Source organism: Trichechus manatus, unplaced genomic scaffold, assembly GCF_000243295.1.
Source record: "Trichechus manatus latirostris isolate Lorelei unplaced genomic scaffold, TriManLat1.0 scaffold00182, whole genome shotgun sequence".
Taxonomy (NCBI): Eukaryota; Metazoa; Chordata; class Mammalia; order Sirenia; family Trichechidae; genus Trichechus; species Trichechus manatus.
In genome coordinates, this window is record NW_004444118.1 from 3101069 (window position 1) to 3119269 (window position 18201).

Consider the following 18201-nt stretch of genomic DNA (forward strand, 5'->3'; position numbering starts at 1 on the left):
TACTGCAAGAAACCCAAAGGGATCTACATAAATGGAAAAACATACCATGCTCATGGATAGGTAGACTCAACATTGTGAAAATGACAATTCTACCTGAAATGATTTACAAATACAATGCAATCCCAATCCAAACACCAACAACATTCTTTAAGGAGATGGAAAAACTAACCATTAACTTTATATGGAAAGGAAAGAAACCCCAGATAAGTAAAGCACTATTGAAAAAGAAGAATAAAGTAGGAGGACTCACACTACCTGACCTCAGAACATACTTGTCTTAGTCATCTAGTGCTGCTACAACTGAAATAGCACAAGTGGATGGCTTTAACAAAGAGAAATTTATTTGTTCACAGTAAAGTAGGCTAAGAGTCCAAATTCAGGGTATCAGCTCCAGGGGAAGGCTTTCTCACTCTGTTGGCCTTTTCATCAATGTTCCCCTGGACTAGGAGCTTCTCCACACAGGGACCCCAGTCCAAAGGACACACTCTACTCCTGGCACTGCTTTCTTGGTGGTATGAGGTCCCCATGTCTCTCTGCTCACTTCTCTCTTTTATATCTCAAGAGATTGTCTCAGGACATAATATCTTGTAGATGAGTCCTGCCTCACTAACACAACTGCCGCCCATCCTCCCTCATTAACATCATAGAGGCAGGATTTACAACATATAGAAAAATCACACAATACCGGGAATCATGGCCCAGCCACACATTTTTGGGGGGACATAATTCAATCCATGACACTACTATACAGCTACAGTAGTCAGAACAACCTGGTACTGGTACGACGACAGATACATTGACCAATGGAACAAAATTGAGAACCCAGATGTAAATCCATCCACTTCTGATCACCTGATCTTCTACAAGGGCTCAAAGTCCATCAAATGGCCAAAAGACAATCTTTTTAACAAACGGTGCTGGCAAAACTGGATGTCCATCTGCAAAAAAATGAAACAGGACCCATACCTCACACCTTATACCAAAACTAACACAAAATGCATCAAAGACCTGAATATAAAGCCAAAAACTATAAAGTTCATAGAAGAAAAAATAGGGTCAATGCTAGAGGCCCTAATACACAACATTAATAGGATATAAACCATAGCCAACAACACACATACTCCAGAAGATAAGCTAGATAACTGGGATCTTCTAAAACTTAAACACTTATGCTCATCAAAAGACTTCATCAAAAGAGTAAAAAGAGAACCTACAGACTGGGAAAAAATGTTTGGCTATTGCAAATCAGACAGAGATCTAATCTCTAAAATCTACAGGAAAATCCAACACTCTACAATAAAAAGACAAATAATCCAATTAAAAAATGGACAAAGGATATGAACAGACACCACTGAAGAAGACATTCAAGTGGCCAATATACACATGAGGAAATGTTCGTGATCACTAACCATTAGAGAAATACAAATCAAAACCACAATAAGATACCATCTCACCGCGGCATTACTGACACGAATCAAAAAAACTGGAAATAACAAATGTTGGAGAGGCTGCAGGGAGATTGGAACTCTTATGCACTGCTGGTGGGAATGCAAAATGATACAACCATTTTGGAAAACGATATGGTGCTTCCTTAGAAAGCTAGAAATAGGAATACCATATGATACGGCAGTCTCCTACGAATATATCCTAGAGAAATAAGAGCTGTCACATGAATAGACATATGCACACTCACGTTCATTGCAGCATTATTCACAGTAGCAAAAAGGTGGAAACAACCTAGATGCCCATCAACAGATGAATGGATAAACAAACTATGGTATATACACACAATGGAGTATTATGCAACAAAAAAGAACAATGATGAATCTGCAAAGCATCTCATAACATGGATGAATCTGGAGGACATTATGCTGAGTGAAATAAGTCAATCACAAAAGGACAAATATTGTATGAGACTCCTACTGTAAAAACTCATGAAAAGGTTTACACACAAAAGAAACAATCTTTGATGGTTACAAGGGGGGGGGTGGAGAAATACTAAACAGACAATAAATAAATGGTAACTTTGGTGAAGGGTAAGACAGTACACAGTACTGGGGAAGCCAGCACAGCTTGTCCAAGGCAAGGTCATAGAAGCTCCATAGACACATCCAAACTCCCTGAGGGACCGAATTTCTGGGCTGAGGGCTATAGGGACCATGGCCTCAGGGAACATCTGGCTTAATTTGCATAACATAGTTTATAAAGAAAATGTTCTAAATTCTACCTTGGTGAGTAGCATCTGGGGTCTTAAAAGCCTGTGAGCTGCCATCTAAGATACTCCACTGGTCTCACTCCTTTAGAAGCAAGGGAGAATGAAGAAAACTAAAGATACAAGGGAAAGATCAGTCCAAAGGACTAATGGACCACAACTACCACGGCCTCCACTGGACAGAGTCCAGTACAACTAGATGGTGCCTGGCTACCACCACTGACTGCTCTGACAGGGATCACAATAGAGAGTCCTGGACAGAGCTGGAGAAAAATGTACAACAAAATTCTAACTCATAAAAAAAGACCAGACTTACTGGCCTGACAGAGACTAGAGAATCCCCGAGAGTATGGTCCCCAGACACCCTTTTAGCTCAGTAATGAAATCACTCCTGAGGTTCACCCTTCAGTCAAAGATTAGACAGGCCCATAAAACAAAATGAGACTGAAGGGCACAACAGCCCAGGAACAAGGACTAAAAGGCAGGAGGGGACAGGAAAGCTGGTAATAGGGAACCCAAGGTGAAGAAGGGAGAATGTGGACGTGTCATGGGGTTGTCAACCAATGTCATATAACAATATGTGTACTGTTTAATGAGAAACTAGTTTGTTCTATAAACCTTCATCTAAAGTACAATAAAAATAAAAAAGAAAAGAAAGAAATCAAAGGACATATTGCATTGGGCAAATCTGTTGCAAAAGACCTTTTTAAAATGTTAGAAAGCAAACATGTCACTTTGAGGCCTAAGGTGCGCCTGACCCAAGCCATGGTGTTTTCAATCACCTTATAAGCATAAGAAAGCTGGCCAACAAATAAGGAAGACAGAAGAATTGATGCCTTTGAATTATGGTATTGGTGAAGAATATTGAATGTACCATGGACTGCCAAAAGAAAGAACAAATCTGTCTTGGAAGAACTGCAGCCAGAACGCTCCTTAGAAGGAAAGATTGCCAGACTTCATCTCATATACTTCGGACATTGCTGTGGATTGAATTGTGTCCCCCAAAAATGTGTGTCAACTTGGCTAGGCCATGATTCCCAGTATTGTGTGATTGTCCACCTCTTTGTCATCTGACGTGATCTTCCTATGTGTTGTAAATCCTATCTCTATGATGTTAATGGGGCAGGGTTAGAGGTAGTATATTAATGAGGCAGGACTCAATCTACAAGATTAGATTGTATTTTGCATCAATCTCTTTTGAGAAATAAAAGAGAGAAGCAAGCAGAGAGACAGGGGGACCTCATACCACCAAGAAAGTAGTGCCAGGAGCAGTGAGTCTTTTGGACCTGGGGTTCCTGTGCTGAGAAGATCCTACACCAGAGTAAGATTGATGACAAGGACCTTCCTCCAGAGCGGACAGAGAGAAAGCCTTCCCCTGGAGGTGACGCCCTGAATTTGGAATTTTAGTCTACTAAAATTTGAGAGAATAAACTTCTGTTTGCTGAAGAAAAAAAAAATTACAGTAACTTTATATTAGGTCTTGATATCAGGAAGAACTAGTCTTCCCATCTTGTTCTTCTTTTCAAAGCTAAACTGAACTCCATCTGAAAGTTGATTATTTGCTGGTTATGCTTTACTCATAAGATGCAGCCCTTTGTAGTCCCAGTCCAAAATGGGGATGGTTTACTACAGCACCTATCTTTAACATGTACTGAAAATGGTCTAAATTTCATCTTTCACTCCCTGACACAAGGTAGAACCATCAAAGAACAGAAAGTCAAGTATGTTGCTCTGAATTTTAAACCCGAGATCCTGAAGGCATTGTGGAGTGATGTGTTAGGGGAAATCAAGATGACAAAAGGCTTAAAATAACTTTAGAAGAGCTCCACTTTTGCCAATAACTTACCCAAACAACTTGCAATAAAACAGGCACTGAGAAGTAAGATGAAAACAACAGCAATGGTTGAAGGAATTAGCTTGGGATGCTGGTATCCTTCTATAGGGCAGAAAGAAAAATAAAAAAGTTACCCCTTCAGCCACATGAGGTATGGAGGCCAGTTCTAAGGAGTAAGCTAAATATGAGGGCATCCAAAATAACTAACACCTAAAGAAGACCTTAGAGATTTCCTCTGAAAAAATCAGTTTCAGCATTTACTGGTAACTAAATAAGAAGGAAAATTGAAAACAAAAAAAAAAATTTTAGAGTAGAAAAGCCTTTTATAAGCAAGATAAAAACATAAAAGCCATAAAAATGGATCATTTGGCTACATAAAAATGAAAACTTTGTTAAAAACTAAAGGAATGTTAAATGACAAGGAACACATGGAAATACCCAGAATGTATAAAGGATTTTAAAAATCAATTGGAAAACTGAGCAAAACTTTGAACAGGCAATTCACTGAAAAAAATGTGAATGGCCATTAAACAAATAAAAGTATGCTTATTCTGAGAAATGTAAACTAAAATATTATGGTATGATTTATCACGTATCAGTTTTTTAAAAGTACGTTGAAAGTATGCAGTGTTAGCAAGGCTGAGGGAAAATAAATACTGTGGTAAGGAAGTACATGTTGCTTCTGAGACTGTAAATATAAAAGCTTTTTAGGAGAATCAGTTTAGCAGATTTATCAATTTTTAAATGCACTATGTTTGCCACAACAATTTCAAATTTAGAGATCTGTCCTATAGATATAACTGAGCTTATCTATGTAAAAGGATATTCCTTGCAATGTCTGTGGAAATTGAAAAAACAAACACTGGAATCTGAAACTTACATGTGGATTCCCGATAATAGGAAGTTTAAATTATGTAAATTCATACAATGAAATTGTATAGCAATGAAAATAATCATGTATATCATATGCACTGACATAAAGAAAATCTTTCAGACAAACTTACATAAAAAGCTGTTTTTCAGAACCATTGTACAGCCTCCCATTGAAGTTTGCCATGGTGAAGCAGTGAGAAGAGAAACTTTAATTTTAAATGTATGTATTTCTGCATTAGTTCTATAGATTTCTCAAAAGTTTTGTTCAATGTGCTCTCAATACAAATCATTTTACATCATTTAAGAAAAGCATAACATGAGACAAACTCAGAGCTTCAGATATACTATGAGCCTGAGTGTTTTCTACCCCTTCCTTCTCTCTCTTCCCTTCAAAAGAATCTTTCCAAACTATTTCTTTCCATATTATTTCTCTTTTATATATTTTATCTCCTCTTTTGGTCCAATCTACATTTTGTAAAGAAGTTTCCGTTACTCACCACATTTGAATCTACCTGTTGCCTCCCTCCTCTCTGAAGTCAGCCTCATTTCCTTCCATCTCATCATCTCCAATCTTTACAACTACCATCAGTTCTGTTTTTAAATCATAGTCATAAATCCATCTGCTTTTTTGAAAATGAAAAGAAAGAACATACGTTTACTCTGAGGTTCTTCTGCCACCATTGTGTGTTAATGTCTTTGTTGTCTAGTGGCTGAGAGAACCAGGGTCCTCTTATATTTTTCCGCAAAATATATTTCCTGTATCCTATGGATACAGAGAATATACTCAGAAATATTTAGTGAGTTTAGAAAGTTCCCAATATAAAATAGTTAACTTAAAAGAAGAAGTCTTTCCAAAGACTGAGGTTTCCTTTGATTCACTCTGAGAGATGAGGCAAAAAGTAACGGAAATTGAGAAAGCAACACCCAAAAAGCAGTTAGTAGTGACTTCTATTAAGTTTGTTGAGATCACTTGATCAGTGAGTCATATGGAATTTCTCACTACATTTTTATTCATTCAAATAAAATTTTTCAAAGGCAGTTATATGCTTGAGATAAACTCTGCCCTAGAAACTCCTCTTACCTGAAAAAGAAGCTTTGCCCAAGCTATAATTAAGATGGCAAAAGACAGCATGAACAATAACAAAAAGTTCTGTTCAGTTTTGTTTTGGAGTTGGAGAAGAGGTGACAGAGCTGTTGATTAAATTGCAAGGTTATCCTAGATGAGAGATAGGTTTGTTAAAGAAAAAAAAAAAAAGACAGTGTGACAATTTGTGGCACAGATATAATCTTTACCACAGGTGAAAGGTACTTAAAGTAAAGCAATCAACTTGAAGGGATTCCAAGACCAACTTTAAGAATTTGACTATCAAAAATAATTAATCAGTATTTTTATTTGTTATGGTTAATTAGAACTGTTTAAATCTGTAGAAATCCATGAATTCACAGTAAACTTCAAAAAGTAAATAATTTATATTTGTAATATAAAATATAGATAAATATTATAGGCCTTGTTTATTTTAATTGGTTTTAGTACACAAAGGAATTGTTACAATATGTATATTAATATGTGTTTTGTTTCTTAAGAGTATATCATAATGAGAATATTCATGCATTGTGAAGAATGTAGCCAATGCCACTGAAAAATCTGTGTAGAAATTGTTGAATGGGAACCTAAACTCCTGTGTAAACCTTCACCAAAAACACAATAAAAATTTTTTTTAAGATAGAATGTATCTGTTTCCAAACGTAAATATTTACTTGTTTCCTTTATGTAATACTAAATAATCATATCTGAAAGGATAAGGCAAGTAATTCTGGGGAGAAAGTAAACTCTGTACCAATAGCAGAAAGAACTAATAAGCATTGGTGATTACACTCAGTAAGCAGGTAAACAGAAGCTAAGAGTTCACAAACAGTAAGTGAATAGAAAAAGGGTAAAATAATTTGCAGCAAAATGATGAACTAGTCATATATATTAAGAATGAGAACTAACAGCATAGACTCACTTCTATCCTAGAAGACAAAACTCCAACAAGATGTTATAGATTTTGATAAAATAAGAAACACATGGTTCTGTAATAAGGGTAACAAAAGAAGCCGGTAAGTTATGTAACACTATACAAGAAAGATGTTAGAAGTATAATATTCCTGGATGGAACATCTGATTGCAAAAAAAATTAAATCCTACGTGAAAAGTACAGGCTAAAATAGACCATTTGATGTTCCAAGTTTAAAAATGAAAATAGTTATCAGACTAATCTCATCTCCAAAAATCAACTGGTTGACAAACAGATATATTAACCTTGACTAGGTATGATAAAATGATTGCAATTTTGAGAAGGAATCAAAACAATGTAACTGAAATGTAGAAAGATACCAAAATATACATTGCAATACCCACTAAGAATGCACTGAAGTTCTGCTTCAGCTTAGCTGTGTAGCTAAAATCTACTACTTGGCTTCAGCCTATGGAATAGCAAATAGCTGAATATTGACTTAAATATCTTTCTGGCACCCCTGAACTTGTGTACGATCACTGATCATGTGACCACATAAGTGTAACAATATTGGTAATATAACTACAACATATGCGAATTTATTTTTCAAATATGTATAAATATTTTAAGTCTAATTTTTGGTGAAAATCACATTGTGTATTTATATGTTGAAATTCTATCAGTCAGTTAGGGTAAAAGTGCATATTAATATTTTCTAGAATAAACTGCAGTTATAAATAACAATGATTGTGAGAACTGTTGATTTTTTACTAAAAATTATTAAGACTTCCAAATATTTAAGTAAGGAAATAGAGTAACAGTGAATATAAATATTAAGAGAGAAGGTAGTAACCAAATAACTTTAGGAACAGCATAGTCTCCTTTTCACAGGTGTTTTTAAATTTTAAATAATGCAAGGTAGAAAGATAGAGATTAGATTACATAGTATCCCTATTCTTATTTGTAGAATTGTGTGATAGACTAAAAAAGTCATAAATTTAACTTAGGATAGGTTTCTTTTAAAAAAAAATCCCATTTTGAAAATTTTTCACATCTTTTTAAAGAAGAATCTCTAGGCTATGCAGGAGAAAGACCTGGTGATCTGCTCCTGTAAAGATTACAGCCTAGAAAACCATATGCGGCAGGTCTACTCTGCCACATGGGATCACTATGAGTCAAAATTGACTCCAAGGCACCTAACAACATACAGTAAGAATCATGATAAATCACAAGTCCAGAAATAATTAAGGATAAATAGTATCATTTTAAATAGAGAAAAATGGGGTAGCCAATAAATATGTTTCTTCTCCATAAACCCCTTTGAAAGTATTTCTTGCAATCTAGAAGTTAAGTGTTACAGGATTATTCCTGTACTATATGGTCAAGCTCCTCTAATTTAACTACTAAAGAAAGTATATCTAATAAAATTGTTACAATATACTATTGATTTGTATTCATCTGGAGCAACACAGAAAGAAGGAGAGTCAGGAATAGGAGGAGGACATGGAATGTATGGCTAATTGCCTCTATGAACAACTATCCCCTTTGCTGTAAGACCAGAAGAATTTGATGATGCCTGGCTACCACTACTGAACATTTTGTTTAAAGAGTCTATAGAAGAATCTTGATAAGGGGAAAAACACAGAACAGAATTTTAAATTCTCATGAAATCCAGATTTTCTGGGACCATGGAGGCCAGATGAATCCCTGAAACAATTGCCCTGAGATAATCTTTAAACCTTAAACCAAAACAGCCCCTGAAGACTTCTTAAAACCAAACAATAGTTAAGCTTAACTAGTAAAGAAAGTCTGTCTTGAGCATTGTGCTGTTTTAAGATCTATCTATATGAGATCAAATAGACAGCAGCAACTCAAAAGATTAGACAGGAAATTTACGAGGCAGCGAGTTAATGCTAATGGAGGAGGAAAGGCTCAAAAAAGGAGGGTGAGAATGGTTGCACAGCTTGAAGAATGTAATCATTGTCACTGAATTATACAGGTAGAATCTGTTGAATTGGAGTATGTTCTGCTGTGTATGTTCTCAACAAGAACAACAAAAATAAAATAAATTATTGAAAAAGTTTATTTATTTTTGTATACTAAATATTCGTTCTATGAGGTGATACTTTACTTTGGCTTCAGCTGTCAAATGCTGATTTTTACATTTAGCCATTCAGCATTCATTTATTGAACAAATATTTACTGATCTTCTACCGTCAATACTTAAGCCAGCACAGTCCATTAGAACTTTCTATGATAATAGACCAATATGGTAGCCACTAGGCACATGTGACTATTGAGCACTTGAAATATGGCTAGTGGAAACTAAGGAAATGAAAATGAATTTTTAAAATTTTGTTTACTTTTATTTAATTTAAATAGTCACAAGTGACTAGTGGTTACTCTGTTGAAGAGCACAGCTCTAGACCCTTGCGTGGAGCCCTGGTGGCACAGTGGTTAAGAGCTCGGCGGCTGTTCAAAAGATCAGCAGTTTGAATCCACCAGCTGCTCCTTGGAAACCCTATGGGGCAGTTCTACTCAGTCCTATAGGGTTGCTACTGATGGCAAGGGAATTGGTTTGGGTCTAGACTCTTGTGCTACGTAGCGCTACATCCAAAAACCAAACCAAACCCATTGCCATCGAGTTGATTCTAACTCATAGCAACCCTGTAGAACAGAGTAGAACTACTCCCATAGGGTTTCCAAGGAGCAGCTGGTGGATTCGAACTGTCAACCTTTTGGTTAGCAGCCTAATGCTTAACCACTGCACCACCAGGGCTCCTACATAGGGAACAAAATAGGCAAAAATCACTGCCCTCGTAGAACTTAAATTCTAATAGGATGAGGCAAAGCAATTTATAGCAAATGGCATAGTATACTAAAAGGTGGTGAGTGCAATGGAAAAAAATTAGAGCAGTGCAAAGCGGATTGGGAGTACTGTGTGTGGGACAGATATAATTACAGACAGATAAGTCTGGGTAAGCCTCATTGAGAAGGTGATGCTCAAGCAGGCACTTAAAGAGAGTGAGAGTCACGTGGATTTCAGAGAGGAGAGCATTCTAGGGAGGGAGAAGAGCCTGGTGCAAAACTCCTAAGGCAGAAGCTTGTCTGGAATTTTCAGGAATAGCAAGCAGGCCAATACGGTTATCTAAATATATATTTGGAGCATCTCCATTAGACAGGCAGAAAAACAAGGAAGTATGTTTTAAAAAAATTAATTAAGCATATGGCATTGATATTTAAATGTAGCATCAATTTTTGTAAACATTGTATTTGTGTCTGCTGCTGAAAGTTTTTGAAATCTTCAAAACTCACTCATATCAATTTGTTATTGCTGTTTAAATTTTTAAAGAGAAATTAATTTTTAAATGTGTAGTTAACATATTGTATTTTTAGGCAAATAACGCACAGCTTCTGTATTTGTTTACCAAACATTCCCTCCCCCCATGAGGTATTTTCACAAGTGCCACTATGCCAATTATCTTTTACATGTTGCTGTAAAAAAAAAAAATTAGCATAGCGCACTTACAAAAATACCTCATGGGAAGTGGTTGGCAAACAAACGTAGAAGGTGGATGTTATTTGTGTAAACATATGGTAATTTTTAAATGTGCAGTCAAGAAGCACTGGATATTAAAATTTTGTTTACTGGCTATAAACTGAGCACTAACTTGTGCCAAAAGTCTCACAGGCATGTATATGAAAACATTTGACAAGTTTATTGGATTTTGTGTTCAGGTCATACTCTGCCTCACACCTGGACACCTGAGTTTTATCTTAAGCTATTTTTTTCTCTCTGTCTGTTCTCATTTAATTTATTTTATTGTGATTTAGGTGAAAGTTCTTCACCAACACCATAATTTAAAAGCATCAATTCTTCTTCCATCTTCCTTATTCATTGTCCAGCTTTCCCATGCATATGAAGGTATTGAAAACACCATGGCTTGGGTCAGCCACACCTTAGTCCTTAAACTGACATCTTTGCTTTTCAGCACTTTAAAGAGCTCTTTTGCAGCAGATTTGCCCAATGCAATACATCATTTGATTTCTTGAGAGCTGCTTCCATGGGCGTTGTTAGTGGATCCAAATAAAATAAAATTATTGACAATGCCAATCTTTTCTCTGTTTATCGTGATGTTGCTTAATGGTCCAGTTGTAAGGATCTTTGTTTTCTTTATGTTGAGGTGTAATCCATACTGAACACTGTAGTCTTTGATCTTCATCAGTAAGTGCTTCAAGTCCTCTTCACTATCAACAAGCAAGGTGTGTCATCTGCATAATGCAGGTTGTTAATGAGTCTTCCTCCAATGCTGATGTCCCATTATTTTTCATACAGTCTAGCTTCTTGGATTACCATAGACTGCCAGAAGAACGAACAAATCTATCTTGGAAGAAGTACAGCCATCTGTCCATTTTTCCTGTCTCTTCCTGCCTTCTCATCTTTGCTTTTGTGCAGGTGTTGTCCAATTGGTCTTGTATACGTGATTGAACTAAGAAGCACATTCCCCACGTGTGTTATTGTTTGCTTTATAGGCCTGTCTAATCTTTGGCTGAAAGGTAGACTTCAGGAGTGACTTAAGTTCTGAGTTAGCAGGGTGTCCAGGGTCTACAGTCTCAGGGGTTCCACCAATCTCTGTCAGATCAGTAAGTCTGGTCTTTTTTTGTGAATTTGAATTTTGTTCTATAATTTTCTCCTGCTCTGTCAGGAACCCTCTATTATGATCCCTGTCAGAGCAGTCAGAGGTGGTAGCTGGACAGCCTCTAGTTCTGGGCTCAGGAGGATGTGGTTCATGTAGTCCATTAGTCCTCCGGACTGATATTTTCCTTGTATCTTTGGTTTTCTTCATTCTCCTTTGCTCCAGTTGTGACGGGACCAATAGATGTATTTTAGATGATCGCTCGCAAGCTTTTAAGACCCCAGACACGACTCACCAAAATAGGATGTAGAACATTTTCTTTATGAACTACGTTACGCCAACTGACGTAGATGTCCCCCGAGACCTGTTTTTTCTTTTTGTCAGCTAGAAACTACTCAGACTTATCCAACAGCAATGAACTCCTAGTAGCTACCTATAAAAGAACCCTGGTGGTGCAATGGTTAAGTGCTCAGCCGCTAACCGAAAGGTCAGCGGTTTGAACGCACCAGGTGCTCCGCCAGAGAAAAGACCTGGCAACCTGCTCCGTAAAGATTACAGTCTAGGAAACCGTACAAGGCAGTTCTACTCTGTCATATAGAATTGCCATGAGCCAGAATTGACTGGATGGCACACAATAATGATAGCTACCGATAAGAAGTCCCTGGGTGCAAACGGTTAACATGCTCAGCTAGTAACAAAAAGATTGGAGGTTTGAGTCTACCCAGAGAAACTTCAGAAGAAAGGTCTGGCAATCTACTTCCAAAAAATCAGCTATTGAAAACCCTATGGAGCACAGTTCTACTCTAACACGCATAGGGTCATCGTGAATCAGAGTTGACTTGTCAGCAAATAGAAGCTACCTATAAACTTTGCATATGTACACAGTCATTTAGTAGAGATACAAGTAGGAGAATGTTGAACTTCATATCAGCCAAAAAAAACTCAAGCACAGTCACTATTGGGGTAACAATCTCAGATAAGATAATGGTCCATCTATTCAACCCAGTCAGGAAATCCAGTGTTAAATTTAAGTATTTTTGTGGAAACTAAATTCCATTTTGTAGGCTAAGATGTGCCTGACCCAAGCCATGGTATTTTCAATTGCCTCATATGCATGCAAAAGCTGGACAATGAATAAGGAAGACCCTAAGAATTGATGCCTTTGAATTATGGTATTAGCGAAGAATATAGAATATACCATGGACTGCCAGAAGAACAAACAAATTTGTCTTGGAAGAAGTACAACCAGAATGCTCCTTAGAAGCAAGGATGGTGAGATTTCATGTCACGTACTTTGGACACGTTATTAGGAGGGATCAGTTCCTGGAGAAGGACATCATGCTTGTAAAGCAGAAGGTCAGTGTCATAGTTTGAATTATGTCCCCCCAAAAATGTGTGTATCAATTTGTCTGGGCCATTATTCCCAGAATTGTGTAGTTGGTCTCTATTTTGTGATTGTAATTTTATGTTAAAGAGGATTAGGGTAGGATTGTAACATCACCCTTACCCAGGTCACATCCCTGATTCAATGTAAAGGGAGTTTTCGTAAGGTGTGGCCTGCACCACCTTTTACCTTACAAGAGATAAAAGGACAGGGAAGCAAGCAGAGAATTGGCGACCTCATACAACCAAGAAAGAAGCACTGGGAGCAGAGCACGGCCTTTGGACCTGAGGTTCCTGCACAGAGAAGCTCCTAGTCCGGGGGAAGACTGGTGATAACGAGGGCCTTCCTCCAGAGCCAACAGAGAGAGAAAGCCTTCCCCTGGAGCTGATGCTCTGAATTTGAACTTTTAGCCTACTAGACTGTGAGAAAATAAATTTCTCTTGTTAAAAGCCATCCACTTGTGGTATTTCTGTTGAAGCAGCACTAGATGACTAAGACAGTCAGGGTAAAAGAGCTGGATTGACACAGTGCTGCAACAATGGGCATCAGCTTAACAAGCATATCAATGATTATAAGGATGGTGCAGGACCAGGCAGTGTTTCATTCTGTTGTACAGAGGGTCACTATGAGTCGAAGCCCACTTGATGGCACCTAACAGCAACAACAACAACAAAAGTCCCACAGTTTGCAGGAACTGAAGCAGAAACCCTTCTAGTGTAATCCATTTTTGATAAAAAGTTTTCTTAAATGTACTAAACATAGTCCCCGTAATGATAAACAGATTTACCTTGGGTAAATCCCTTAACTTCTCTGAAACCAAATTTCCTCATCTGTAAAATGTTGCCTGCCTCCCAGTCTCACTAAGTTGCTGTGAAAAATCAGGTCCATTTGTAAACAGTTTTTAAACTGTAAAGAACTCCACAAATAAGGCCTCTGTACTGATGAACATACTTTACTCTTCAGCATTTTCATTTTGAATATTAGTAATTATACTGTACTCTGATATGCTTGACCAATTCCTGCCAAATAAATACACCTACTCCTTACTTATTGACTATCTTGTTATCTGACATTTTTCATTTATGACAATTGTAAAAAAATCTACTATCTCATTATTTTGTACATCAACAACGTATGTCTGGCAGTAATGAATACCGAGGTGTAAAGTGAGAGTAACACTGGCTGTGATGGCTAGGATTTTGTGTCTACTTTGCTAAGTCATGATTCTCAGTGGTTTAGCAGTAATGTAATGATGTAATTTGAAAGTTACATAATGATGCAATTTGGCAGTTAAGTAATGATATAACTTGGCAGTTATGTCATGATGTAGTCATCCTCAATTTTGTGATCTAATATAATCATCCTCCATTTTCACTTTAATGCTGATTTTCACATAACAACCTAGTCTTTGGAACCTAACATGTTGATAAGTGGGGAGTGGGAGTAACCCCACACTACTATGCTTTAAACTCATTTGTTTAGTTTTTTTCTCTCTTCCTTCATTGTCAGGCCATTAGTATGACTTCTTGTCATTCTCAGAAAGAAGCTGCATCTCTGACTTTGGCACTCAGCAGTTGACAACCCCTAATGCAGCAGTTCCTAACATTTTGAGACAATGAGCTGTTTATGAATCTCATCAAAATTACTGCTTTTATCATTATTCTTCAGAAAAATAGTATATAGAGGTGAGGTCAAGATAGCAGAGTAGTCAGACGCTTCCGGTGGTCTCACAACAAAGACCCTAAAAAACAAGTGAATTGATTATATATGACAATCTAGGAGCCCTGAACATCAAAGGCAAATGTGACAAATAGGACTGAGTGGTAGGGGGAGGGACAGATGGTTCAGAAGCAGCGAGGAGTTGCCAGACCTGACCCTTCGGGAGCCCCAGCCCTTCAGGCTGGATCAGCTCATGGTGTGTGGCGAGGCAGGCAAGCAGCAGCACTCAGGAGCATTTCCACATTGGGAGAGACCCAGAGGCAGGGAGTCTACTCAGCCATCCAGAACCAGTGAGAAGCAGCTCTCAATCAGGAAAAGATAAGTACCTGCGTCTGGCCTAATGCGCAGATCAAAAACACCCCCCTTAGGGAAAAATCTCCCATTTACCTCCCCGCTCCCTGCTCTGCACTGGGTCTGGGATCAGCTTCAGCAATTGCCAAATCCTCTGGGCCAGAAGTAGGACCACTCACATGCCCTGAGCCATTCTCCTGGCCTTGAAGAATGAACAAATTAACAAATGGCAAAAAATAATCTGCCAGCTCCCCTAAGCCAGGAATTCAGGGTAAGCACAGCTCCTTTGCCTTGGCACAGGCATAAGGGATCCACAGACTTTGAGTGCCTTTCCCCCTGCATAGACTTGTGTGGGCCCATCTCAACAGCATAGGCCCTCATTACTGCAGTACAACAAAGTATATACCTGAAGTCTAACTTTAACTGTTTCAGCTGTGAAGTGGCAGGTTCATGATATTTAACACTGCTCTGCCCATTAAGCAGGGTCTTCACTTACCCACATCAGGGGCCTGAAGACAGGCGGCTCCACCAGCATCACCTAGCCACCTATGACTGGGGCCCAAGAATAAGAGGTGCCCCCAAATCCTTACAGCCAACAGCATTGGGTGCTCATAGTCCAGCTGCAAAACCTACCCAACTACATGCTCTAGGGAACAAGGACACACTTTCTTCGTGGACACTTGGGGGTGGCCGTCGGACCCCTGCCTTGCTCAGCCTGTGTTCCCCTGCTGCAGCCAGATGCCTGTGGCTACACCAATCACCCATGCCTGTCTAGAACTGTAGCTGAGAGCCTGCACCACACACTTTGTGGCCGACTATCTGGACACCTGAGCTGAATCCATATAGGAAGAGTGTGCGGACTCCTGGGCTCACATACTTAGTGACACTTCTGGCCACCTAGTGGCAGGACATTGGAGCTTCAGGGGTGCTAGTGATCTGAATAGCTAACAAGAGTAGCCTATTTGGGCATATCAAAACAAAACAAAACAAGAAGCTAGGACACAGTAAGCAAACATAAAATAAATAAATATAATAACTTACTGATGTCTCAGAGACAGCAGTCAATATAAAATCACATAAACAGACAGAGAATGATGGCTTCAGTAAGCTCCCAGAATAAAGAATCTAGAAATTTTCCGGAGGAAGAAAATTTCTTGGAATTACCAGAGGCAGAATACAAAAGATTAATATACAGAACTCTTCAAGATATCAGGAAGGAAATTAAGCAAAATGCAGAACACGCAATAGAGGAACTTCAAAGATTAGAGAAGAGCATAATGACAAATTTAACAGGCTGCAAGAATCCATAGAGAGACAGCAATCAGAAATCCAGAAGATTAACAATAAAATTTCAGAATTAGACAACTCAATAGAAAGTCATAGAAGAAGAATTGAGGCAGTAGAAGTCAAAATTAGTGAGATTAAAGATAAAGCACTTGACACCAACTTATCTGAGGAAAAATCAGTGTCATTGTTTGAATTATGTCCCCCCAAAACTGTGTATATCAGTTTGGCTGCGCCATGATTCCTGGTACTGTGTGATTTTCCTATATGTTTTAAATCCTGCCTCTATGATGTTGATGAGGGAGGAAAGGCAGCAGTTCTGTTAATACGGCAGGACTGGATCTACAAGACTGGATTGTGTCCTGAGGCAATGTCTTGAGATATAAAAGACAGAAGTGAGCAGTGAGACAGGGGGACCTCATACCATCAAGAAAGCAGTGCCAGGAGCAGAGCACATCTTTTGGACCAGGGTCCCTGCGTAGAGAAGCTCCTAGTCTGGGGGAACACTGACGAGAAGGCCGAGAGAGAGAAAGCCTTCCCCTGGAGCTGACACCCTGAATTTGGACTTTTATCCTACTTTAACTGTGAGGAAATAAACTTCTCTTCATTAAAATCATCAACTTGTGGTGTTTCTGTTATAGCAGCACTGGATGACTACGACAATTAGATAAAAGGATTTAAAAAAAAAATGAAGAAACCCTAAGAATTACGCGGGATTCTATTAAGAGGAATAACCTATGAGTGATTGGAGTACCAGAACAGGGGGGATAACAGAAAATACAGAGAGAATTGTCGAAGATTTGTTGGCAGAAAACTTCCCTGATATCATGAAAGACAGCAAGATATCTATCCAAGATGTTCATTGAACCCCACATAAGATAGATCCCAAAAGAAAGTCACCAAGACATATCATAATCTAACTTGCCAAAACCAAAGATAAAGAGAGAATTTTAAGAGTGGCAATGGATAAACAAAAAGTCATCTACAAAGAATAGTCAATAAGAATAAGCTTGGACTACTCAGCAGAAACCATGCAGGCAAGAAAACAATGGGATGACATATACAAAGCCTTAAAGGAAAAAAACTACCAGCCTAGAATTGTATATCACCAGCAAAACTGTCTCTCAAATACTATGGTGAAATTAGGGCATTTCCAGATAAACAGAAGTTTAGGGAATTTGCAAAAACCAAACCAAAATCACAAGAAATACTGAAGGGAGTTCTCTGGTTAGAAAATCAATCACATCAGATAACTACCCAAGACTAGAATACAGGACAGAGCAACCAGATATCAACGCAGACAGGAAAGTCACAAAAACAAATCAAAGCTAAAACACTGAAAATAGGGAAATGTATGTCAATATGTAAAAGATGACAACATTAAAACAAAAAAGAGGGACTTAAAAAATGTAGACATAGATTTTTCGTATGGAGAGGAAGTCAAGGCGATATAAAGAAATAAAAGACTGGCATAAACTTAGAAAAATAGGTGTAAATATTAAGGTAATCACAAAGGAAACTAACAATCTTACAAGTCAAAATAAAAAAACTAGAAAAATATCAAGACTCAGCAAATACAAAACCAACTACAATGAAAAAATTAAAAGAAAATACATAAAGAAAAACAACTTAGCACAGAAAATTAAGTGGAACAAAGAAACTGTGAACAACATACAAAAAAAAAACCATCAAAATGACAGCACTAAACTCATATGTATCAATAATCACGCTGAATGTAAATGGACTAAATGCACCAATCAAGAGACAGAGAGTGGCAGACTGGATTAAAAAACACGATCTGTCTATATGCTGCCTACAAGAGAAAGACCTTAGACTTAAAGATGCAAACAAGCTAAAACTCAAAGGATGAAAAAAAACTATCAAGCAAACAACACTCAAAAAAGAGCAGGAGTGGCAATATTAATCTCTGACAAAATAGACTTTAAAGTAAAATCCACCACAAAGGATAA

General features: G+C 37.8%; 1 protein-coding gene across 5 annotated transcripts in view; it reads right to left on the reverse strand.

Annotated features, from left to right (window-relative positions):
• CLEC4D (C-type lectin domain family 4 member D) overlaps positions 1-18201 on the reverse strand; it is a 111741-nt gene that overhangs the window by 17426 nt on the left and 76114 nt on the right. Inside the window, exons 1-2 of one of the 5 annotated variants that reach the window (XM_023741524.1) lie at positions 5573-5827; positions 4059-4148 (exon numbers count right to left, since the gene is read on the reverse strand). The exons of 1 other annotated variant lie outside the window; for it this stretch is intronic. In XM_023741524.1, coding sequence (XP_023597292.1) covers positions 4059-4148; positions 5573-5600 — 118 coding nt within the window. In that variant the 5' untranslated portion in view covers positions 5601-5827. Of the gene's footprint in view, positions 1-4058; positions 4149-5416; positions 5829-18201 lie in introns of those variants that run through there. 3 more of the 5 variants (XM_023741523.1, XM_023741526.1, XM_023741527.1) reach the window with 3 other exon arrangements.